General features: G+C 37.4%; 11 protein-coding genes and 1 non-coding gene across 12 annotated transcripts; 6 read left to right on the top strand and 6 right to left on the bottom strand. All coding sequences in view use genetic code 12, as the record gives it.

The window, feature by feature from the left end:
- Positions 1-486: 486 nt before the first annotated feature.
- On the bottom strand, positions 487-1,944 carry CTRG_04076 (M18 family aminopeptidase; the record flags this gene model as incomplete). The annotated part of the gene is made up of 1 exon (XM_002549733.1): positions 487-1,944. One exon carries the CDS (start codon positions 1,942-1,944, stop codon positions 487-489), a length of 1,458 nt encoding a protein of 485 aa, XP_002549779.1.
- A 1,447-nt stretch (positions 1,945-3,391) lies between these two features.
- CTRG_06408 lies at positions 3,392-3,499 on the top strand. Its single transcript has one exon. It is a non-coding gene; the product is annotated as a tRNA-Ile (tRNA).
- A 548-nt stretch (positions 3,500-4,047) lies between these two features.
- Positions 4,048-4,887, top strand: CTRG_04075 (uncharacterized protein; the record flags this gene model as incomplete). Its single annotated transcript, XM_002549732.1, has 1 exon — positions 4,048-4,887. One exon carries the CDS (start codon positions 4,048-4,050, stop codon positions 4,885-4,887), a length of 840 nt encoding a protein of 279 aa, XP_002549778.1.
- Positions 4,884-6,200, bottom strand: CTRG_04074 (snoRNA-binding rRNA-processing protein; the record flags this gene model as incomplete). Its single annotated transcript, XM_002549731.1, has 1 exon — positions 4,884-6,200. One exon carries the CDS (start codon positions 6,198-6,200, stop codon positions 4,884-4,886), a length of 1,317 nt encoding a protein of 438 aa, XP_002549777.1.
- A 1,918-nt stretch (positions 6,201-8,118) lies between these two features.
- On the top strand, positions 8,119-9,456 carry ADA2 (chromatin-binding transcription regulator; the record flags this gene model as incomplete). The annotated part of the gene is made up of 1 exon (XM_002549730.1): positions 8,119-9,456. The coding sequence occupies one exon, from the start codon at positions 8,119-8,121 to the stop codon at positions 9,454-9,456; it is 1,338 nt and encodes a 445-aa protein (XP_002549776.1).
- A 27-nt stretch (positions 9,457-9,483) lies between these two features.
- On the bottom strand, positions 9,484-10,242 carry CTRG_04072 (uncharacterized protein; the record flags this gene model as incomplete). The annotated part of the gene is made up of 1 exon (XM_002549729.1): positions 9,484-10,242. The coding sequence occupies one exon, from the start codon at positions 10,240-10,242 to the stop codon at positions 9,484-9,486; it is 759 nt and encodes a 252-aa protein (XP_002549775.1).
- Positions 10,243-12,168: 1,926 nt separating this feature from the next.
- Positions 12,169-13,635, top strand: CTRG_04071 (uncharacterized protein; the record flags this gene model as incomplete). Its single annotated transcript, XM_002549728.1, has 1 exon — positions 12,169-13,635. One exon carries the CDS (start codon positions 12,169-12,171, stop codon positions 13,633-13,635), a length of 1,467 nt encoding a protein of 488 aa, XP_002549774.1.
- A 255-nt stretch (positions 13,636-13,890) lies between these two features.
- Positions 13,891-14,859, bottom strand: BIG1 (Big1p; the record flags this gene model as incomplete). The annotated part of the gene is made up of 1 exon (XM_002549727.1): positions 13,891-14,859. One exon carries the CDS (start codon positions 14,857-14,859, stop codon positions 13,891-13,893), a length of 969 nt encoding a protein of 322 aa, XP_002549773.1.
- A 1,227-nt stretch (positions 14,860-16,086) lies between these two features.
- Positions 16,087-17,544, top strand: CTRG_04069 (aspartyl aminopeptidase; the record flags this gene model as incomplete). The annotated part of the gene is made up of 1 exon (XM_002549726.1): positions 16,087-17,544. One exon carries the CDS (start codon positions 16,087-16,089, stop codon positions 17,542-17,544), a length of 1,458 nt encoding a protein of 485 aa, XP_002549772.1.
- Positions 17,545-18,323: 779 nt separating this feature from the next.
- Positions 18,324-19,961, bottom strand: ALP1 (Alp1p; the record flags this gene model as incomplete). The annotated part of the gene is made up of 1 exon (XM_002549725.1): positions 18,324-19,961. The coding sequence occupies one exon, from the start codon at positions 19,959-19,961 to the stop codon at positions 18,324-18,326; it is 1,638 nt and encodes a 545-aa protein (XP_002549771.1).
- Positions 19,962-21,089: 1,128 nt separating this feature from the next.
- Positions 21,090-23,570, bottom strand: CDC48 (AAA family ATPase; the record flags this gene model as incomplete). Its single annotated transcript, XM_002549724.1, has 1 exon — positions 21,090-23,570. The coding sequence occupies one exon, from the start codon at positions 23,568-23,570 to the stop codon at positions 21,090-21,092; it is 2,481 nt and encodes an 826-aa protein (XP_002549770.1).
- Positions 23,571-24,667: 1,097 nt separating this feature from the next.
- Positions 24,668-25,117, top strand: HNT1 (adenosine 5'-monophosphoramidase; the record flags this gene model as incomplete). The annotated part of the gene is made up of 1 exon (XM_002549723.1): positions 24,668-25,117. The coding sequence occupies one exon, from the start codon at positions 24,668-24,670 to the stop codon at positions 25,115-25,117; it is 450 nt and encodes a 149-aa protein (XP_002549769.1).
- Between the last annotated feature and the right edge of the window lies 1 nt (position 25,118).

Genomic DNA, 25,118 nt, shown 5'->3' with positions numbered 1-25,118 from the left:
GAGTATGTCCAAGTATTGGTGTACCCCGCTTCAAGGCTCGACAAAGAAATCCACGATTACACTGGCCCCTACTATTTGAACACCACTTTTGCAGAACAGATGCTAGAGGAACACAACCTGTTGCGTGAAATCCACGGATCACAGCCACTCAAATGGAGCACGGAGCTCTTTGAGTTTGCTTTTAGGTTTGCTATTTCTTACAACTGCTCAGGTATATTAGAACACTCTGGCTACAAATACGGGGAGAACTTGGCTTTCGGGTACCTGCCCCTGGGTGCCATCAAGGCATGGTATGACGAAGGTGAAACGTATATTTACGGCAGCGAGAATATCTACAATCATTTCACTGCATTGGTATGGAACAACACCGACAGTGTTGGGTGTGCATACAAATCATGCCACAACGGGTTGTACACAGTGTGTTCCTACAATCCTCCAGGAAACGTCATCGGCCACTCGTCCCAGAATGTATTCCTACCACTGTCCCTAAAGATGGTCACATAAGATTTTCTCATCGACATCTGTGTAGTTCTCGAAATAGGATCTGAATAAATCTGTCAACCTGACAACATCGAATGTCCCTCCGGTTTCTCTGATCGAATGCATCGACAATTGCGGGTTTCCCAAGTCCAAGGTTCTGATACCCAACTTGGCAGCTAAAATAGGCCCGATGGTGGATCCACATGGCGAGTCGTTTCTCACAACAAACAACTGCAATGGAACTTGTGCCTTATCGGCCACCTTCTTGAGCAACACAATGCCAGGTGAGTTGGTGGCGTATCTCTGGTTGGCATTGATCTTGATAACAGGACCCTTGTTCAACTGTGGGCGGTTCTGCGCCTCGTATTTCTCGCCATAGTTTGGATGCACACCGTGAGCCATGTCAGACGACAACAAGAAGGATTTGGACATTGTCTGGTGGAAGTAGTCGTGTGGGGCTCCTTTGCCATCAAAATCTACTTTGGTTAATCGTTGGATGATATCTGGTAAAAACGTCGAATCAGCACCTTGGGCAGAACGACTACCAATTTCCTCGTGATCGAAAAGGGAGATCATGGAAATACCACTATTGTTGCCTAACTTGTCCACTGATTCAATAATGGCCCTAGTGGCAGTGAAACACGATGTCAAGTTGTCCAATCTTGGAGAAAAGATAAACTCGTCATTCAACCCTCCAATGACTGATTTCTGGTGGTCAAACAAGACCAATTCGAAATCCTCGATTTGTTGTGGTGTCACATCCAACTCTCTGGCAATCAACTCCACCAATGATTCGCTGTGGCGGGTGACAACGCTTTGGACAGACTCAAACTCTTCGGATGTCATCTTCAATGCAGGGTCGTCGGCACATGTCTTTGGTGATTCGTTCTTGTCCACGGAAACCTGTCCCGCAATTGGGACTAACTTGGTTTCACGGTTGAACTCAAACTTGGTGTTGACCTCACGGTCCAAATGGATGGCCAACGTGGGGATTCTCAACAATGGTTTGTCCACCTTCAATAACTTGGGAATGAACTTGTCACCCTCCTTCACATAGACTCGTCCTGCAATCGACAAGTCTCTGTCGAACCACGAGTGGGCAATCAACCCACCGTACTGCTCAACCCCGACCTGGATGAACCCCTCGGCTGTTTTCTTGGAGATCGGTTTGATTCGGAGACATGGGGAGTCCGTGTGGGCACCCACAATGGCAATACCGTTCCCGTTCTCAAACTTGTCACCCACGGTGAAGGCAATCAACGAAGAACCGTTTCTTGTCACATAGTATTTCCCGCCTTTCTTCAATGAGTGACTGGAGTCCCAGTTGTTTCTTTCCACGAGCTCCTCAAACCCTGCTTGTTTAAGAAGACCCTTGGCTGTGTTGACAGCATGGTATGGTGTTGGTGACGCATTGACAAAGTCAACAAAGTCCTGTGCATAATCCAATGCTCTTGTAGTAGTCATGGTATGTATTGGTGAAGGGGAATAGGAAAAGAAACAAAATGTGTAGAACTAACAGAGATAACGGGCGAACCGCGAGCTTATTATAGTCGTCCGTGTTTTGTTGAGTCGCTGGTGCGAGCTGGTCCCGCGACCAAACGGCACGAAGGGTTATGAGGAGCGGCACAAATTGGACCGACATTACTCAGACAGAGTGGTTGGACTAGAGAAAAGTTGATTGTTTCGTGACTAGCTAGTGTTTGTCGGTGTGTGCATTCTGCGAGAGTCAGGGTGATTGCAACAGCGGGTATCATCACCAGCTTTGTCAATGGTTTGGGAATCATCATATTGAGCAAGATCGCACAGAGCTGAGACTATAAATAAGAGCACACCAAAGAGAAAAAAATTTTCTACAAAAATTTACTCTTCTTCTTTCTCTTTTTCTTCTTCTTTTCTCTTCAACTCCTGTTTCTGCCTCAGATTCGTGCTTTCATATGGAAGCAATGGGATTATGGGTTCTGGTGATGGAGGAAATCAAGCCATCGAACAGACAATTGCTACCTTTGATACAACCAGCTTTTGTTTTTTGTTTTATGGATCGTGTGGTCGACTTGTATCCGTAGTTGGTTTGTTGTGTGATTACAATATTCAATGAACTGATCGTCCCACTATATTTCATTCTAATTCTTGTAAATTAAGCAGATATTCATTTCTTACATGATCTCTTTTCAATTCGAAAACTTGCGCGTGCTATGCATGGTGTAATACCAGGTTGCACCTGCTAGTTTTAACCTGCAAGCTTTGACCTTATATATTAGTATTGTCAGTAATATCAATGAATAGAATGTTCCGAAGGACACCGGTTAGATGAAAATTTCAGCTAATTTATTAACATGGTTATAATACTTTTTAAAAAATTTGCAAAAATATCAAAGTAAAATTTTGTTTTCACTAGATTTCCAAAAACCACAAGGAGTCCTTGTGGAAGAACTAATAACAGATTAAAGTTAAAGATGAAAATATAAATAAACATTATTACTTATTGAAGTTGCTACCTCACACAGGTTAGTTCTTTGTAACCATCTGGTGATGCTTTTTCCCATTTAGCACCTTAAAAAAATGTTTGAACACATACAACTCAATACAACACTCTGTAATACTAAGGCTGTTGGGAAGCAGTATCTACAAATACCTCTCGTCACTGTAAATATGACTAACTATAATTACTGTATATAATTATATCACACTGAGATAGTGGTCGTATTATTAGATGGGTGAATGAAAAAGATGCATAGAGAACCTCTTCGCATGGACCCTGTTTAATTTTGTTTCACAAAAATTGAGCGAGAAAGGACTCTGAATAAAAATCAAATTTACCAATGAGATTTGTGGCCTAGTTGGTGGGAGTTCCCACTGATTTTTCCACAGCATCTTTTAGACCAGAGTTACGGCGACGGTCATGGAAAAAAAAGCTCCAGATGCGCAGAGGTGAGCGCTTCGTGCTTATAGATTTGAAAACTATGCAAAACGCACAGTCGATGAGACGCGACGGTCGTGGGTTCGATCCCCTCCTGGAGCAATTTTTTGATTAGATTGTTGTGATTTGAAAACGTACTGTTTTTTTTTTTTTTTTAAAAAAAAATCCTATTGCAAGCCCAGCACAGCCCTTACACATGGATTTGCTAATCCTACCGTTTTATATAAAAGAGCATATTATCTTGTTACAGGGGGCCATTATCCTTACGATTAAACTCCGTCTGTCAGTAAAAGTTTAGATCAGATCAAATTCCATTGCCTGAACCTCGCAGCAATGAATTCTTTTTAAATCAGAAAGCGCTTGGACTCAAAAATTTTTCAAAGGAACAAATCTATCACATTTAGCCACTTTATCTTCACATAAATAATCTAGTTTATTCTTTTCAATAAACCTCTATGAATATTCTTATAGTTTTCAATCACCATTACTCCAACAGCCGTTCATTTCTTTTTTATTTTTTTGTATTATTTTTTTCTACATTTCGCGTTTCATTCCCTGTCGCAAACAGTTCTTGAACACTGATCTATTTTTTTTTGTTCAGTGCTGTTCCCTTTTCTTCATTTTTTCTTTTTTCATACACCTATACGACAATGAAGATATCAACCATCCTGTTCTTGTTGTCAACTTTGTCACTTACTCATGCGATTGACTGGTATCCAGTAAACTCAAAGGGTGAAATACCTGCTGATATTAAACCATTCACCAAAGGTCAAGATATTCAATTTGACTGTACTCAAAGAAACATTGACAATGGTGAACACAAATTCGACGAAAAGGAAAACATCATTTATGGACCATTCCCAAAATGTAAAGAAACTGGCAAACCATTGCTGTTGAAGTACGGTGTCAATGAAGATATTAGTTGTACTATTGAGTTCACAGATGAGTTATACCACTTGTTTCAATTGTATTTACATGAAGATGTCCCATTCAGTTGCAGATTACCATTATCCTCAGAACCATTACTGATAGAAAAAGGCGGTGCATCAATTCCATTCACATTCAGTTTCAGAGGCACATTATCTGAATCACACATCGATATTGATCACTCAATGAATGTTCTTATCACCAAGCCTTCGAACAATGATGAAGACCAGTTTACTTTTATAAGTGCTATTGCTTATGGAGCCGGTACTAACACCACTAGGACTGTAATTGGAGATGAGGTTACCTTGAACTTTGCTGTCAGATGGTTAGATCAATTAGTTCCTGCAAATTCTAACCAGGGTGCCAAGTTACCATTCCAGGATGGGTTCTACAAATTTCCTATTGCTTTTATTCCAATCAGCTATCCATTGTTCTATTCATACATACTACTTACTGTTTTCATCACTTCAGTCTTGGTTATAGTTTTCTCCTATAGATGGATCAGCAACAAGATCAAGAAACACAAGTACATGCCAGTTGACAACGAATCCAAACAAGATTAGATCGTGCGACATTTCTTGATGATCGCTTTCAATAAAGTATCAACCTTTTCTGATGGTGGCTCGTTGTTATCGTTGAAGAACTGACTGTTAAGTTGGTTAACAAACATGTTAGTTAATGTATCTCTTTGTGCAGCGTCCTTTAATTTACGTTTATAAGCAATGAATTTGTTCACCGACAATTGTAAGCTGGAAGATAAACCATCTGTAGCAGCTGTGATTCCTCTAATAGGTAAGGTTATATCAATGAGTGTAGTTCTCAAATCGTCGGAATATTCTTTTTGAAGGTAATTCAAAATGTGCAAGTACAAGTATTCTCTATTCAAATCAGTAAATTTGTCAATCAAATTCAAGAATTTTCCCACAATTTCAAACACTTTATCATCTGGTTTGATCACGGTGGAATGTTTAGGTAAGGATTTAAGAATTGCTGGAATACACAAGTCAAAGATAGTCAACACAACGTCTCCCTTCAATGCAGGATTGGTTTCTGGATTACCCAACATGTTCATATCAGCTTCTGGTAAATGGTTCAATTCATCCTTAATTTCTTCAGTACTTGGTAATTCTATTTTATCATTGGCAAACTCATCATCAGCCCCTTCAACATCATCGCCATTACTCTTATCCTTCTTAAGTGCTTCAACCCTTTTAGATTCTTCACTTTCCATAGCATCTCGTTGTTGCTTTTCGGTAAGCAACCCCAAAACTTTTCTTCTGGCTAATAATTTTGAAATATATGTCAACTCAAATTGAGCATAATTCAACCATAACTCTGTCGACTCTGGATTGATCCTCAAACCTTTCTGGAATAAAACTCTAGCACCCTTGGCATTACCATTTGTTTCAAATTCGTATTTGGCAGCAGAGAGCCAGGCATCGATGTTTCTAGGTTGTAATTGTAATAATCTGGAATACACTTTATATATCACTTTAATGGCTCCATTTTGTTTGGCAAATTTCAAATATTGTGACCATAAGTCAGTTTCCCCAGGGTATCTTCTTGTTGAACGGTCCAATATGAACATGATTCGACGAGTTCCAGCCCAATCACTTATACTTGGCTTGGTATCAATCAAACCTACTTTACTCAATCTGTTATATCTCTTTTTACGTAATTTCTCAAGGTTTGATTCAAATTCACTGTATCTAAGGAAATCTTTTGGTTTACATCCACGTCCAGTAATTCGATGTTCAAAATCTGTACGTCTTCTCATGATCATCGTGATTTCATTTTTATCAAAAAGACCCTTTGATTTAAGATCTTCCAATTCAGGAACAGACTGTTCCAAGTAATATCTAACCTTTTCTGCCATTGCTTAATAAATAGGTGATGATTAGTTATCAGATATATGGTGTTTATAAATTTTTTTTTCTTTCCTTGTATTTTTTTTTTTTTTCACTCTCTTACTGATGGAGATGAGATGTCGCTTACTACGATTCCACTACGACATACTTAATTTACGTAGACACAATCTGAATCAGTTATTCAATCTTCTATCTACTTGTAGAACACTACATGCTCTAAATTATTACTGTATGTGACATGTATGTATTTTGTTGTTGGTTTTTCTTTTAAAAAGAATTGCCAGAAATAAAACGGAACTATACAAAATTTAAATAACTAGAATTACATTAAAATTACCCCAAATATAAGAATATTATTATATTATTTATTTATCATAGTTTAGTTTCTTTTAGCAAATCTTCTTGGACCTCTTTGAGCAGAGATGGAAACGGTTTGCAAAGGAATCTTGAAACCCAAGGTTTTAACCAAGTCAGCGGTTTCAGCATCAACTTCCAATTGACCGTTGGTGTGGGACAAGTCCAAAGCAGAGACTTCTGGAACATATTGATCTTTTCTTTCTCTTTCTTCTTCTTGCAATTTGAAAGAAATACCTCTAACTGGACCCTTTTGGATTCTCTTCATCAAGTGGGTGGTGTAACCAGCAATCTTGTTTCTTAATCTTTTAGATTGGATGACAGCGATTTCAGAAGTCAATCTTTTGTTGGTTTCGAAATCCAAAGTCAATTTTGGGTAAAATCTTTCGATCAAAACCTTGGAAGCTCTTTTAACAGTCTTAGTTCTAACACGACCCTATAACATAAATAGTTAGTATCATAAATAAAAAGTTCCGATTCAATATTCTCCTTATTTTCCTCAATACGACAGATTATTCATTTATCCATTTCCTACTTGATTTACCTGTGATTATGTCTCCTTGTTGTAATACTGAAAACGTAAAATTCTTATAAAAAAAAAAAAGAAAGAAATCATTGTTCATGACACTTCATCTCTCATCCATATACTATCATTCTCTGTCGATATTCACAGTAGTTCATAAATTGTCGTTAAGTAGTCTTATAAGGGATTTATATTGGTATTTGTGTTTTGACATACCATCTTTGTTGATTATATGTTCTGCTATTGGTATCAATTTCAAAAAGGAAGAATTTTCAAATTTGATAATATAGATTTTTTCTGCGTATACTGAGTTCACACTCACACTCACTCTCACACACTCTCGCTCGGGGGCGTGTACAATGGCATTGAAAATCCTCAGTGCTAGCGCCTACACTATGGTTGTGCGCGACTAATTCTATGCAATACAACCAAACAAGAAAAAAAAAAAGAACCAATCAAAAAAGTTGCGCAGATTCTCAATTTGCAAGTTCGCACTCAAAACTGCATATAATACCACATCACGTGTAAACGTTTCATATTAGGGCTATTGACCTACGCGTGATCTGGAAATATGTGTCCGAGAAAAAATGAAACGAGAAATCATAGAAAAAAAAAAACAAAACTTTGAAGCAAGTTTGAAAATGAACGAAAGAAAAAAAAAACAATCGCCTCTCGTGGAACTGAATACCCACCTTAAATCAACTACTACATTCGATAAGAAAAACCAGTTCATATCAGTATTTTCTCACTTTAAATTGGAGATATATATTGGGAACCTATACATTAATTACCATTTTCACTTCCTTTTGATTGATTGATAACTGGCTTTTGATAGATTCAACACCATCAAGTTATACCAAAATCAATCGTTTCAATTTTTGTTTGTTTGCATTATTCTTTATTTTGTCCTCACCCATAAGTTTTGATTGCAAAAAAAAAAAAAAAAATTAATAATAATAATATAAAAATAAAAATAAACTAATACTTCACATAAATCACGCATAGACACACACACACACACCAACTAGTCTGATATACAACCTAATACCATGGATTCAAGAACGAAACTATTTCATTGTGATGTTTGTAGCACTGATTGTACAAATAGAATTCGAATTCAATGTGCAATATGTACCGATTATGATTTGTGTGTACCGTGTTTTGCAGCTGGTTTGACCACAGGGGATCATAAACCATGGCACGACTATCAGATTATTGAACAAAACACGTATCCGATATTTGATCGAGAGTGGGGTGCAGACGAAGAGTTGCTATTAATTCAAGGATGTGAAACATTTGGATTGGGAAATTGGGCAGATATTGCTGATCATATTGGTAATCGATCGAAGGAAGAAGTTGCTCAACATTACTATAAAATATATCTTGAAAGTAAGGACTATCCTTTACCAGAAATGAACAAAAATTTTACAGATGTGTCGCCCCTACAATTCTTGGAAGAAAGGAAAAAGAGATTGGAAAAGAGAAAGAATATGCCATTACCACCACCTAAGGGTAAACCTGTCGCTTCAGTTCCTTTGTGTCACGAAATTCAAGGCTATATGCCTGGTAGATTAGAATTTGATCATGAAGCAGAAAATGAAGCTGAAGTACCAATCAAAGATATGATTTTTGATCCTGAAGATCTGGCAAACGATATTGATTTGAAATTGACAATATTAGATATTTACAATTCAAGGTTGACTACTAGAGCAGAACGTAAAAGAGTGATGATTTTGAATAATTTATTAGATTACAGAAAGAATATAAGTTCTGACAAGAGAAAGTCAAAGGAAGAAAAGGATTTGTTGAAGAAAATAAATGCTTACATTAGAATTCTTACCCCAGATGATTTTGATTCTTTTTGTCGTGATTTGTTGACTGAATTGAAATGTCGTATGAAAATACAACAATTACAAACTTGGAGACGAAACGGGATCACAACGCTTGATGATGGAGCAAAATTTGAGAAAGACAAAGTTATCAGAGCGGCCCATTATCAAAGAATGGGTAATGGTTCTTTAACGGGAAGACATTCGCTGACACCTGGATTAACAAATGGAAGTGGTATGAATGGAAACGGACACAGGAACAAGTTTTCTCCACAACCAGAATTCAAACCAAAGGCTTCTGCTACAAGAGCTCCACTTGATATCAGCCACGCAGCAGATTTCGAATTGTTATCAGCTGAAGAAAAGCAACTATGTGCAACATTAAGAATCCTACCGAAACCGTACTTGGCTATTAAAAACCAACTAATGAAAGAAGCTGTAAAGAACAATGGTATATTGAAGAAGAAAGATGCAAGACAGGTGTTGAAAATTGATGTTAACAAAGCATCTAAGATTTATGAATTCTTTGTTCACATGGGATGGTGTTCGCAGGGGTAGATAGGTGTAGGAATTATTATTGCAAATCTATAAATTTAATTCTATAATTTCTGCTAAGCGCATTTTGAATTGATTTATTTTCTCAACCAATTGATCCTCCTCGAGTTGCAATTTTAAAGCATGATCATTCACAATAGAATTTAATATATCAAACTGGTAGAATAGTTTATATCTCCTAGCAACTAATGCTTTATATAACTGGATCTGCTCTTGTGCTAGTCTAGATAACTCACTTGCCCAATCAACAAACAGCAAGTCCCTGGATAAATTGTATCCACAATCAATAGTAGAATCATGTGTCATACCTAACCTGACATGTGACAAAGGGTGAGAATTAAACTCAAAGATAGCTCTTTCATCAGTTAGATGTTCAATAATAGAAGAGTTTTCAAGTTGATTATAATAGCTATCCGAATTAGACTCGATATCTTGACCTTTCTGTCCTTCTCTTTCTTCTACAACATGATCACGATCTACGGAGCTACCCGTATCATTCATCAATTGTTCGAAACTATCACCAACATCTATTGATTCAATCAGTACGTCGTTGTCCTTCAAGGCTGTCTTCTTTCTTGGTGAAAAATCTAATATTGCGTATGATTTCTGTGATTGCTTTGCAGTTGAGCTTTCGACTGGAGGCTCCTGTTCGGCTGTTCGTGGTGTAACCATATACCTAGAAGCGTCGGTATGTTTCAGAACCTTCTTTGTCTTTGACGTTGAAGTATTGTTTGACGAAGATTCAGTGAAACTAGACGCATTAGTCAATTGATGCAGCTTCTGCGACATGAAGACGTATTCCTTTTAAACAACAAAAGCAGGTATGGGGGTACAGAGACAAAAAAAAATTTGGCAACAGAATCATTGTAATTGATAACTTGTCTCGGTTGCAAAGTTTTGAAACTTGTTAACGCGAATTGTGATGACAAAAAATGTTATCTTTCAATTGAATTATTGTTTTCGTTTTATATCTACATCATTGGTGTATATTAGAAATGAACAGTAATATTCTCTTCTGATCACCATGCCAATCGGTGGATAGTTCCTCCATTAGTCGCGTCTTTGGTTCAAAACCGGAGGGAAGCGCAATGCAGTATCTCCAGCTGTACGATTTACTAACTAAGTTCCAGGTTGGCAAAAAGATACAACAAAAACAAATGGAACCACAAAATAAAAATAATTAAGGGCAATATACTAAATCTGATCGATCGTAAGACACTACATCTCTAGATAGTGGTAATAAATGAAGAATAGAATCAGATAATTTTTATAATTATAACTGAAAAAAAAATATCATCAGATAATGTGGTTCAAGTTTCAAGATGGGTTACGTTTTGTTCCCCTCGCAGAGCCATTTTTCCTTTCTTCTTGTAATTTTAGGGGCCGACACATAAAAAAAAATCACCTGTTTTTTGCAGAAGTTTAAAACAACTTATTTTTTTAGTGTACTTTTGTTACACTTGCGAGCCAATTGGAAACAAATTACTACTTTAATAATATATATATCTATTTTGAAGTTCTTTTTACCTTCTATTAAAAACTACAAGAAATAAATTCGTGTTCTTCACTTTCGACGATACAATTACTATCTTCTAATCAACGTATTCAAGCAAAAGGAAGAAACAGAAGAGAGCAAGCAAGAATTAATACTAAGAGCTGACTCCGTTTAAAGCACATTTTTAGGGCCACAAATAGGATCCAACGCACGCATTAAACACATTATAATTGAACCAAAAAAAAAAAACAGACTAAGATAATAAAAGGACCCCGAGTTTTGAAATACTTCAAGTGAATATAGGGAGTCATTTTTCTTTCATCATCTTCAAATTTCCTTGTTGAACCCCATTGAATCTTATCTTCAGACTAATTCAAGGAAATAGAAATAGTGTGGTGAAAATAGTAGTGTTGCAAAAAAAAAAAAAAGAAACAGAGAGAATTAAAACTGAGCACTGGTAAGTGGCATCAATATTGTACTACGTCTCAATTAAAACAAAATTCCATCATTTCCCGTTCCTTTGGGTAATTTGATATTCTTGTGATTCCGACGTGCCAAACCAATCTACCATACTGAGTTATAAAGAGCAAGAGTTTCCAAGCGTATACCTACAAAATAAGTACTTTGCTACCATATTAGAAATCTAGGTTACCTACGTACATTACTCGAAAAAAAAAAGAGCAAGAAAAAAAAAAGTGAACTGATTTTTTGAGAGAGAATAGGTGGGGACATAATAGTTTGTATTACAAAGAAACGTACATTAATCAACTTTTACGCATACAAAATCAAGGAAAATATTTGAGGTCAAAAAATTCTTCACATTTCAAATTACTGGCTTCTTTTCCAAGTGACGAATAACAAATATATCCTTTGACTTATCAAAACAATCCAAACTTCTTGCTAATTTTTTTTTTTTTTGCAATTGAAGAAAAGTTTAAATCAAGTGTCACATTTTTTTCTCTCTCTCCCACTTCACCTGTTGAGTTCATCCAGTGATCATAATAATAATTATAATAACAATAAAAGAACAAAAAGAAAAAGCAAGGAAAAATTAAAGAGCACTGTGAGAGAAATTATAGAAATACAACAGGAAAGAAAAAAAAAATCTAACAAATTGAAAGAGAACGAGAAAAATTACTCAAAGGAAACTTCCCTGTCATTAATTTCAGTATAAATCCATCTACGACCATAAATCATAGTCCACATTATCTAGCGTTAACATGCCAGAGTATTTAAAGTTTCATTCGAAGCCATCGGGAAACCATGAAGGCAAGCACCATATCATAATAGTGGGAGCGGGTATAATTGGTGTATGTACAGCTTACTATCTTGTCCAGCACCCAAAATTTGATCCTGAAAAGTATCACATCACCCTCATAGAAAGTAAAAGAGTTGCCGGGGGCGCCAGTGGTAAAGCAGGAGGACTATTGGCATTGTGGGCATTTCCCGAACAAATAGTATCGTTATCTTTTGACTTGCATCAGCAACTATCGAATGAATTTAATGGTGAGAAGGAATGGGGTTACAGAAGATTGACAACCGTCTCGTTGGAAGGTGATATATCCCATTTGATGGATAAGAAGGGTAATGGCCATGAGCATGATTATGACGATGATGAGGATGATGAAAACGAAAGCGAGGAACGTGACGATTTTGATGACGGTACATTCAAACAAGCAACTGCACATGATAGTGATTCTTCATCTTCGATAACAGATAGACCACCTAAAAAGACTGCTAGAAATACTAGATCCACTTCAACACTTCAATTAGACACATTAAACAATCGTTTACCTCCCAACTTGAATTGGATTACTTCATCTTTGATTGAACATTGTTCTACTTTGGGTGGCACAGATACAACGGCACAAGTTCACCCATACAAATTTACAAATTTTATTTTAAGAAAAGCCGTGGAAGATTCAAAGGGAGCTTTAGAATTGATTTTGGGTAAAGTTGATCAGATTACGTATTCAGAAGAATCAGGGTCTGCTACGGGTGTTGAATATCAACCAACTTCTGTTAAAGATGAGAAGAGCCAGGGTGAAACTATCAGTCTTGCAGCTGAACAAGTGGTGTTGACAGTTGGACCATGGACTTCTAAAATATTACCAGATTGTCCAATATCCGGTTTACGAGCACATTCTATCACAATTGCACCATTTAAAGACCAACCTGTTAGTCCATATGCAATTTTCACTGAATTCAAGACCGGTCCATATTCATATATTTCGCCAGAAATTTATGCTCGACAAGATGAAGTGTACGTGTGTGGAGAAGGAGATTCGACGGTGGCAGTTCCAGAGACTACAGATGATGTTGAAGTTGTCAAATCCAAATGTGATGAGTTATTCCGTCAAGTAGGTAAAGTGTCTCCAAATTTAAGAAAAGGTCAAATACTAAAGCGTCAAGCCTGTTATTTGCCAGTATTGGATGTTCCTTCATCAAGTGGACCGCTAATCGGAGAAACAAACGTTGCCAACTTGTATCTCGCTTCTGGTCATTCATGCTGGGGTATAAATAATGCTCCTGGTACTGGTAAAATTATGAGTGAGTTATTACTTGAAGGTGAGACAAAGTCTGCAGATATTTCAAGTTTAGATCCATCTTTGTATTTTGATGCCAGTGTTTTGTTTGAAGATGAAGAGGATCTCGAAGATGAAGAAAACGAAGAGGATAGTGACTAATGAATGTGTTTAGTATTAGCAAGACTAAATGCACAAATATAATTAGAACTATTATAATAATGATATTTTTTTTTTAAAAAAAAAACCAAAAAAAAAGACAAATAAACAGAAGTCAAGAAAGTGGGAACTCATATATATATACTGAATGGTGGTGACAAATAAGATAAAGCCATTATTATCGCCACATCATTTATAGAAGAGTGTATATATATATATATATATATACATATATATTTATTATAAATACTGACTTATTTAGTCTTTCTTTTTATCGGTAGAAGTTATAATTCCCTTTTTGGCCTTGTTTTGATTATACTCTAAGAATTTTTGCTTTAAAGTCTTCAAAAAGGATACGATTTTCATCATGAATAAACTGACAACCATTACGAAAATTGTGGTGACCAATTTTTCATTTTTAGTCCATAACTCGTAGTCAAACAAATGGATTTCATCTTTCTTTTTATTTCGAATGTATTTATCATTACTATGTCTGATTGGATTCAAGTCTGGTTCAACTTTATGAAATCTGTCATTCTTTTCAACTTCTTGGTTATTAATCGGATCATTCAAGATATCACTGAAAATTTCAAATGAATCGGGATCTTGTTGCATTATATGCTTCGGAATAGGATGGATTACACCTGGATTTAAACTTGTAAAGATAATTGAATAATGAGGAGATGGTAACTTTCTCAAAATTTTTCTAATCAATTGATCACAATCATAGATTTGACTTGTTCTAATATCCTCATCGTTCTCTGACAATGGTGCTAAATCCATTCTAATTACTCTAGTTCTGACATCATAGTAATCAACCACTTCTTCATGACTTTGGAAAACATTTACTGTTTCTGCTTCACAGGTATTAATAATGTATTGCTCAAGAAAGTCCAAGTCCAAGTTTGCTTCAACTCGTGGCAACCCAACAAGAGTTGAAGCCATATAGAGGTATTTTCTCAAAAATGGCCATTGATCCTTATTAACAGTAGTCAAATCTTGATATGTCAATCCTGGTAAATTTATAATCAAATATGCATCAGATGAACAATCAGTGATTAATTTCTTAAGCATGTTTGTAACGGATGTTACGTTGTGAACTGCCAAATTTGAAGGATTGATCTCTTGCTTCAATCCACGAACTAACTTATGTGATGCCACCAATAATGGTGTAACTCGACAAGTGACTAATGGGAGAAATAATGCTAGTAGATAAAGGACTCTCATTTGGATAACGATGATAAGATTAATAGGGTTGAATATACAAAATTCAATTAGTTATAAATGATAATGTGTTGTTTTCTTCCTCGTTTTTCAATTACTTTTTTTTTTTGTCAACAGTTAAAGGAGAACTGGTAAAGGGACGACAATGCACAACAATTGGCAACAGCCGTTAGAAATAAAGCATTGTAACTTGTGTAGATCAATTTGTATACACGGAAGTGATTCAGGAATAATTTCAACTATTGATCTTGGTAGTTTGATTGGGAAGATTGATTTTTATATTTTATCAAAAATATCTTGGTTTGCTTTTAAACACATATAATTTTACCAATAATTTCTTACCAAATTTTTTGTAAATATTATATTACGGTTGTTGGAACATGCTAGTGATCAAAAATAGCCTATATAATAATAGTGTTACAGATACTAAAACGATAATTCCTATTGGGCTTACTGTAAAGAGAAAAGTACAACAATATAACTTTGACGGATCAATTGGACTATTAAGCGATTTTATTAACGAGGCATACAACTCTTCAAATAAGTTTACATGATAACTAACTACAAGAATGAGAATGAAATATAGTGGGACGATCAGTTCATTGAATATTGTAATCACACAACAAACCAACTACGGATACAAGTCGACCACACGATCCATAAAACAAAAAACAAAAGCTGGTTGTATCAAAGGTAGCAATTGTCTGTTCGATGGCTTGATTTCCTCCATCACCAGAACCCATAATCCCATTGCTTCCATATGAAAGCACGAATCTGAGGCAGAAACAGGAGTTGAAGAGAAAAGAAGAAGAAAAAGAGAAAGAAGAAGAGTAAATTTTTGTAGAAAATTTTTTTCTCTTTGGTGTGCTCTTATTTATAGTCTCAGCTCTGTGCGATCTTGCTCAATATGATGATTCCCAAACCATTGACAAAGCTGGTGATGATACCCGCTGTTGCAATCACCCTGACTCTCGCAGAATGCACACACCGACAAACACTAGCTAGTCACGAAACAATCAACTTTTCTCTAGTCCAACCACTCTGTCTGAGTAATGTCGGTCCAATTTGTGCCGCTCCTCATAACCCTTCGTGCCGTTTGGTCGCGGGACCAGCTCGCACCAGCGACTCAACAAAACACGGACGACTATAATAAGCTCGCGGTTCGCCCGTTATCTCTGTTAGTTCTACACATTTTGTTTCTTTTCCTATTCCCCTTCACCAATACATACCATGACTACTACAAGAGCATTGGATTATGCACAGGACTTTGTTGACTTTGTCAATGCGTCACCAACACCATACCATGCTGTCAACATAGCCAAGGGTCTTCTTAAACAAGCAGGGTTTGAGGAGCTCGTGGAAAGAAACAACTGGGACTCCAGTCACTCATTGCAGAAAGGCGGGAAATACTATGTGACAAGAAACGGTTCTTCGTTGATTGCCTTCACCGTGGGTGACAAGTTTGAGAACGGGAACGGTATTGCCATTGTGGGTGCCCACACGGACTCCCCATGTCTCCGAATCAAACCGATCTCCAAGAAAACAGCCGAGGGGTTCATCCAGGTCGGGGTTGAGCAGTACGGTGGGTTGATTGCCCACTCGTGGTTCGACAGAGACTTGTCGATTGCAGGACGAGTCTATGTGAAGGAGGGTGACAAGTTCATTCCCAAGTTATTGAAGGTGGACAAACCATTGTTGAGAATCCCCACTTTGGCCATCCATTTGGACCGTGAGGTCAACACCAAGTTTGAGTTCAACCGTGAAACCAAGTTAGTCCCAATTGCGGGACAGGTTTCCGTGGACAAGAACGAATCACCAAAGACATGTGCCGACGACCCTGCATTGAAGATGACACCCGAAGAGTTTGAGTCCGTCCAAAGCGTTGTCACCCGCCACAGCGAATCATTGGTGGAGTTGATTGCCAGAGAGTTGGATGTGACACCACAACAAATCGAGGATTTCGAATTGGTCTTGTTTGACCACCAGAAATCAGTCATGGGAGGGTTGAATGACGAGTTTATCTTTTCTCCAAGATTGGACAACTTGACATCGTGTTTCACTGCCACTAGGGCCATTATTGAATCAGTGGACAAGTTAGGCAACAATAGTGGTATTTCCATGATCTCCCTTTTCGATCACGAGGAAATTGGTAGTCGTTCTGCCCAAGGTGCTGATTCGACGTTTTTACCAGATATCATCCAACGATTAACCAAAGTAGATTTTGATGGCAAAGGAGCCCCACACGACTACTTCCACCAGACAATGTCCAAATCCTTCTTGTTGTCGTCTGACATGGCTCACGGTGTGCATCCAAACTATGGCGAGAAATACGAGGCGCAGAACCGCCCACAGTTGAACAAGGGTCCTGTTATCAAGATCAATGCCAACCAGAGATACGCCACCAACTCACCTGGCATTGTGTTGCTCAAGAAGGTGGCCGATAAGGCACAAGTTCCATTGCAGTTGTTTGTTGTGAGAAACGACTCGCCATGTGGATCCACCATCGGGCCTATTTTAGCTGCCAAGTTGGGTATCAGAACCTTGGACTTGGGAAACCCGCAATTGTCGATGCATTCGATCAGAGAAACCGGAGGGACATTCGATGTTGTCAGGTTGACAGATTTATTCAGATCCTATTTCGAGAACTACACAGATGTCGATGAGAAAATCTTATGTGACCATCTTTAGGGACAGTGGTAGGAATACATTCTGGGACGAGTGGCCGATGACGTTTCCTGGAGGATTGTAGGAACACACTGTGTACAACCCGTTGTGGCATGATTTGTATGCACACCCAACACTGTCGGTGTTGTTCCATACCAATGCAGTGAAATGATTGTAGATATTCTCGCTGCCGTAAATATACGTTTCACCTTCTTCATACCATGCCTTGATGGCACCCAGGGGCAGATATCCGAAAGCCAAGTTCTCCCCGTATTTGTAGCCAGAGTGTTCTAATATACCTGAGCAGTTGTAAGAAATCGCGAACTGAGAAGCAAACTCAAAGAGCTCCGTGCTCCATTTGAGTGGCTGTGCTCCGTGGATCTCACGCAACAGGTTGTGTTCCTTTAGCATCTGTTCTGCAAAAGTGGTGTTCAAATAGTAGGGGCCAGTGTAATCGTGGATTTCTTTGTCGAGTGTTGGAGCAGGGTACACCAATACTTGGACATACTCAACGAGAACAAGACGAGATAACGCAACACCAGTCAAAATTGCAATAGCAGTGACGGATGTAAACATAATAATAATGGTTGGTTCGTACGTTTATTAATTTAAAAAAATCAGCGGGAAAAAACACTCTCTTATAACACGTCAACGCTACCAATGCGATTATTATTATTTTTAATTTTTTTTGTTGCGCTTGCTGCGATTCGAAACAGGTTTGAAGCAGGCTTCCTACATTGAAATAAACTTTCATTAACGTTTCGTATTATTACTGTGTTGAATGACGTATTTATCTATGTGACTTATAAGAAATTTTCTGCAAAACTGTACTTGAACTTGGCCCAGCCTTTCAATGACTCCAGATACTTCTTCTCCTCTATCTCTTCTTCTGTTTCAAAATATCTATCTGTATCAAAGTCCATTTCCTCCAGCATGACAAACTTATCTTTACCCTTTTTAACTATTAACCACCAGAATAAGAAAGAAATAGGGAAAACACCCAACTCAAGGTAAGATTGAAAGAAATCATGAGCACTGAATGGTGAGAACGTTGACCAGCCTTGTACAAGAATAATAAACATTCCGAAAATCACCACAAACCAAGGACCATATGGGTAACTCCAATTCTTCATCAATAATTCATGGGTTCTACCTTGCTTCTCCAATCCTCTTCTAAACCTAAGCGATACAACACCAATGACCCACCATGAAATCAAATTCGACAAACCAACAATTGCTTGTAACCAATTCCACAATTCACCAGATCCTACAAATGCTGATGCAAAACACAATCCACCAAGTAACCATGTGGCAATAACAGCAACATATGGTACTTTCCAACGGTTAAGTGGTAAGAACACTTTTGGTATGTAACCATGTAAACTCAAATTGTATGCTAAACGAGAACCAGCAAAAAGAGCATGGTTTCCAGCTGAGATAATGGAAGTCATAATGACTGCATTCATGAAATTGCCAGCACCGTGACTGCCAACCATTTGGAAAACAATAGTGAATGGAGAAGTGGCAATGGTTTTAGTGGACAAGTTAGGATAATCATATGGAATGTTCATACCAATGAAAAAAGCAGTGAAAATGTAAAAAATAAGGATACGGAAAAAAGTCATCTTGATGGTTCTAGGAATCACACGAGTAGGATTCTTGGTTTCACCAGCTGTAAGCGTAATAGATTCCACCCCTCCATAAGCATAAGCTGCAGACACAAAAACAGATGAAAACCCTCTGAAATTATTTACAAATGGAGCATCTCCATAACTCCAATAACGGAAACCAATGTACTCATGAAGAGGGTTCTTACCAGCATTACAGACAATACTAACAATGAAGAATATCACAATTGTGATAACTTTAAGCAACGCAAGTCCATACTCTGCTTCAGCATAGATTCTGACATGCAAAACATTCAAGAAAAGGAGAAAGACCCAAAATATGATCGAGATAACATACCAGTGGAAGTCAGTCCAATATTGGAAAACCAATTGTAAAGCAGTCAAATCTGCAGCAACACTGACACAATCATTAAGCCAGTAGTTCACCAAAACTGCAAATGCAAGCGAGTCTGAACCAAATCTTTTGGCATACACTGAAAATGAACCTGATACGGGATATTGTACAGACATTTCACCAAGACATAACATCATGAAAAAGATCAAGATCCCAATGATCAAATAATTCAATAACAAACCCAATGGACCAGCGGTTTTTAACATACGTCCCAGACTTAAAAATAAACCGGTACCGATGATACCTGCAATTGTGATCATATTAATTGTTCTAGTAGATAAACTTCTATTAAGATGCTCCAGATGTGGGGGTTCCACTGGATGGTCTGAAGACGATGATTCTTCAACCACATCTTCTAAATCAGTGACTGGTATTTTCTTATCATCAGTACTAAACTGAGTCAGGTATACTGAAGACATTATGGGAAAACTAAGAGGTAAAAGAATTAATAACCAAGTTGAATTGTAGTTATTCTTTCTTAAATTTTTTTTATTCTAAATATTTTTACATTAGAGGGGTTCGGTGTGTTTTTTATATGGTTTCTTTCCTGGAACTGATGATTAGTTATCTCATATGGAAAAATGGCAAAATACAATATAAAATAAAAAAAAAAAAAATAAAAAGAAATAAAATTCTCCGTCGAACTGTGTTTTGTCCCCTGCTTGGCGGTTGCTCAGTATATTTGCCGTGCGATAATAACAAATTATAATAATCGTGTGCCACAATCAAAAAAGGGACCCAGTGCGGAACAATTCAACATGATAACCATAATGGAAACAATACGTGGTGGATTTCTTGGTAATTCTATAATTCTAACAAACACATTAAGCCTGATTATGGTAAGAGCAACGGCTGTAGTCATCTCATCTTCATCATGCTACCCTGTACAGAATTAAAGACCAAATTACGCACCTAAACCATTCTTTTAGTGTTGTAGAAAATCCACAAAATTAAGACGCAAGAACGCCGAAACTTCAAACAAAATATCGTGCTTTCACGTGACCCATTTCGAAATCACTTACTCCAAAAACAGTAACCTCCGTATATCAGCCAGCTGTATTGTGTAGTTTAATACCAAGAACTGTACCATAGATGAGGAGAATGACATGACATGCTTTTGCGTAACTGAATTTGATGTGTGTTACTACTACTGTGTTTCATAAGTTTCTACAAGTACTTTATAAATCATCTACAGACTAAGAGCGCGCTACCACTCAGATTAGTGCAATTTGTACTTTGAGTTCTCAAATGCTTACTAATTCTCCTGAAATACATAACTACAATATTAGCAGCTATAACTAGTCACGGTATCAACGAAGTATAGTTACATACTTATGACTCTTTTATTTTACAAATAAGGTACTTGATAATATATATATATAAAGACACACACAAAAAGTGAAATTTCAAGAAATATATAGATATAAATATACACTACTGGGAATGTAAAGATTTCACTATTCCCTCTTCGTGTCATCGTTTTATCTTCTCTCCTTCTTACATTACTAGATTCATCTCCGTCTTATTCTATTTTCGACTTGGCTTACTTAATTGTACAAGTCATCTTCTTCTTCATCATTTCCAAAAGCAGCCCCTGAATTACCGCCAGCAGCAGAACCATTATCAGCAGCAGCATTGGTTGCATTTTCATTGAATCTAAAGCTTGAAAATTGACCTCTAGAGGCTTGTAATTGTTGAGCATAAGATTCATAACGGCGCAATTCAGCATCAGAGACGGATCTCTTCGCAGTCTTCATAGCTTCTTCGAAATGAGCTCTGGTGATGTATGGAACAGGATCTTCTTCTTCAACTTCATTCATCTCCACATCTTCTCCTTTTGTTTTTTCATTTTCTTCTTTGAGTTTACTAAGCTTGATTTGGGCTTCAATAGAATCCTTAATAGCAAATTTGGCTGATCTTTGAACAATATAAGACAAATCAGCACCTGAGAAACCATTGGTGATCTTGGCGATTTCATTCAAGTCCAAACCTGGTTCTAATGGAGTATTTCTTAATTGAGCTTGCAAGATAGACAATCTAGCAGGTTCATCTGGTAATGGAACATAAATCAATTGATCCAATCTACCAGGTCTCAATAAGGCTGGATCGATTTGATCTGGTCTATTAGTGGCACCAATGACAAAGACGTTCTTCTTGGCATTCATACCATCCATTTCAGTCAACAATTGATTGACAACTCTATCAGATGCACCACCAGCATCACCATGAGAGCCTCCTCTAGCCTTGGCAATGGAGTCCAATTCATCCAAGAAAACGACGGTTGGAGCAGCAGCTCTAGCTTTGTCAAAGATATCACGGATATTAGATTCTGATTCACCATACCACATACTCAACAATTCTGGACCTTTAACAGAAATAAAGTTTGCAGAAACTTCAGTAGCAACAGCCTTGGCCAAAAGGGTCTTACCAGTACCTGGTGGACCAAAGAATAAGACACCCTTGGTTGGAGCCAAGCCGAATTTTTGGTATTGATCCGGATGCAAGACTGGGTATTCGACAGTTTCTTTCAATTCATTCTTAATGTTATCCAAACCACCAATATCGTCCCAGGTGACATTGACGTTTTCAACAACAGTTTCACGCAAGGCAGATGGGTTGGAGTTGCCAAGAGCAAATCTAAAGTTTTCTTGAGTAACACCCAAAGAGTTCAACACTTCGGTATCAATAGTTTCTTCTTCCAAATCAATGAGGTCCATCTTTTCACGAATTTGTTGCATGGCAGCTTCTGAACATAATGAGGCAATATCAGCACCAACGAAACCGTGAGTTTCAGAAGCGATAGCTTCCAAATCGACATCATCGGCCAATTTCATGTTCTTGGTGTGGATTCTTAAAATTTCCAAACGACCTTCAGCATCTGGGACACCGATATCGACTTCTCTATCAAATCTACCAAATCTTCTCAAAGCAGGGTCAATGGAGTTTGGTCTGTTAGTGGCGGCAATGACAACGACATTGGATCTGGCTTTCATACCATCCATAAGGGTTAACAATTGGGAAACAACTCTTCTTTCAACTTCACCATTGGTCTTGTCTCTCTTTGGAGCAATGGAATCGATTTCATCAATGAATATAATAGATGGGGAGTTCTTTTCAGCTTCTTCAAAAGCTTTTCTTAAATTGGATTCAGATTCACCAGCCATCTTGGACATAATTTCTGGACCGTTAATTAAAAAGAAAAATGCACCAGTTTCGTTGGCAACAGCTCTCGCCATAATGGTTTTACCAGTACCTGGTGGACCATACATCAAAATACCCTTAGGTGGCTTAATACCAATGGATTTGAACAATTGTGGGTGTCTCAATGGCAATTCAACCAATTCTCTGATTTGTGCCATTTGTTTCTTACATCCACCAATATCATCGTAACCAACTTCATTCATGCTATTTTCTTCATCTTCACGGTTGATTGGTTCACCTTCACAGTGAATAATGGTGTCTTGAGCAACAATTGCCATTTCTTCTGGATCAACTTCAACAACTTTAAATTCAACTTGTCTCATACCACCTCTTACAGTGAACAAGTCACCTTTTCTGACTGGTCTGTAAGCTTCAACAAAGTATGGTTTCAAGTAAAGATCAAACAAGGAACCGGTGATACCTTCAACGGTGTCAGCAATTGGCAACACTGAGATTCTGTTGGCATATTTGATATCAGGACAGGCATGAACAGTGACAATATCACCCAATCTGACACGTAAATTGTTACGAACACATCTATTGATTCTGGCAACGCCATCTTCCATATCATCGTCGGCCAATACAATCAACACAGTGTCCTTTCTTTTCTTACCCTTAACCAAAACAGTGTCACCACGGAACAATTGCAATAATTCCATTGTGTTTGAAGACATGGTTATAACTGAGTTATCATCGTTGGTGGCGTCATCAACAATCAAGGCATTATCCTTCTTCTTTCTTCTCAAGATAGCAGTGGCGGTTTTGTCATCTACTGCTGAGGCGCCGGAGGCATCAAAATGTGGTTTTTTATCTTCTTCACCAGTCATATTCAAGTTAATATTTGCGTAGTAAGACTTGGTTGTAGTATGATTATGAAAAAGAGAAAAAGTGAATAAGGAAATCAGAAATTTATTTGGTGTTGGAATTTTTCTCACTTTCTTCTTTGTTGTTCGCCCTCTCTGTCTCTCTCTCTCGCTATTTTTTTCTTTTCTCTATTTTTCCCACCCATAATCAGTGTGCGAAATCTTACAGCCTATTAATTTTTTGAATTTGCCTTTATCAATAGAAAAGTGGACACAGCAATAGTAATAGTAAACCAACAACTACCATTGAGAGAAAATAATTAATCTTTACTTATATTGGAAGAGAATCAATTAGGCTTTATAAAGAGAATGTATTAGCAGTCTAACAACTAACTCTACTGGAGAATTTCACGCCTGAGCTTGGAATAACTTTATATCGTTGGCTCATTTTGCCACCGTTCTCTCTCTCTTTTTCTATTGCCATGGAGAACTGAACTGCAAACAAATCTGAATGGAAGAGAAAGAACAAAAAATACTTTGAGACTGCACATAGTGCCTGGATCTGAAGTGTACAGTATGTTGAACTCAGGAAGAGGTTTGCCAACATAATCTAAATATAATTCAATGAGGTGATTGAATTAATACTGGAATAATAATAAATATTAATCTCTCTCATTTGATGGTTTATACAAAGACTCGTATCATATTATCATCCTCATTGTTTCTAATCAAGGTGTTGACAGCTGATCCTCCCCCTTATTGCTTCCTTTGCAACATCACCACCATCTTTCCCTCGAAAATGCCTGAACCAAGATGGTATTTTGCGGGGGAAGGAGAGAGTGAGAGAGACAAGGAAATCCATGTCTTTAGTCTAAACTCCCATCAAGAAAAATTAATACTCCTTACTTCTTACCCACCTTGCCTTTTTTTTTTCCTCGCTCACCCTCACTCGTGGTGGTGGTGGTGGTTTATGCTGTAAGCGCTCACTCATGATTTTAATTATTTTTTTTTTTTTACTTCTCCCTTAAAGGTGTTTCTTTAACCAGTAGGGTTACAACTCCGTTAGATCTACTTACTTTTTTGTATTCTTTAATTATATTTTTTTTGCAACCGTTTCAATTATGGCTTCCAATCCTTCCTGTATTTTCTGTAAAATCATCAAAGGCGAAATTCCATCTTTCAAGTTAATTGAAACTGCAAAGACTTACTCCTTTTTAGATATTCAACCAACTACTGAAGGTCATGTTTTAATCATTCCTAAATACCACGGAGCTAAATTGCACAATATCCCAGATGATTATTTGAGTGATTTGTTGCCAGTTGTCAAGAAATTGACCAAAGTTTTGAAATTGGATGAAAACAATACCCCAGAAGGTGAAGGTTACAATATTTTACAAAACAACGGAAGAATTGCTCATCAAGTTGTCGATCACGTTCATTTCCATTTGATTCCAAAGAGAGATGAAGCCACTGGTTTGGGTGTTGGTTGGCCAGCTCAAGAAACTGACTTTGAAAAATTAGGCAAACTTCACGAAGAATTGAAGAAAGCATTGGAAAATGAAAAATTATAAT

This window comes from Candida tropicalis, assembly GCF_000006335.3.
Source record: "Candida tropicalis MYA-3404 genomic scaffold supercont3.5, whole genome shotgun sequence".
Classification (NCBI taxonomy): domain Eukaryota; kingdom Fungi; phylum Ascomycota; class Pichiomycetes; order Serinales; family Debaryomycetaceae; genus Candida; species Candida tropicalis.
This window is presented reverse-complemented; position numbering and strand designations above follow the sequence as displayed.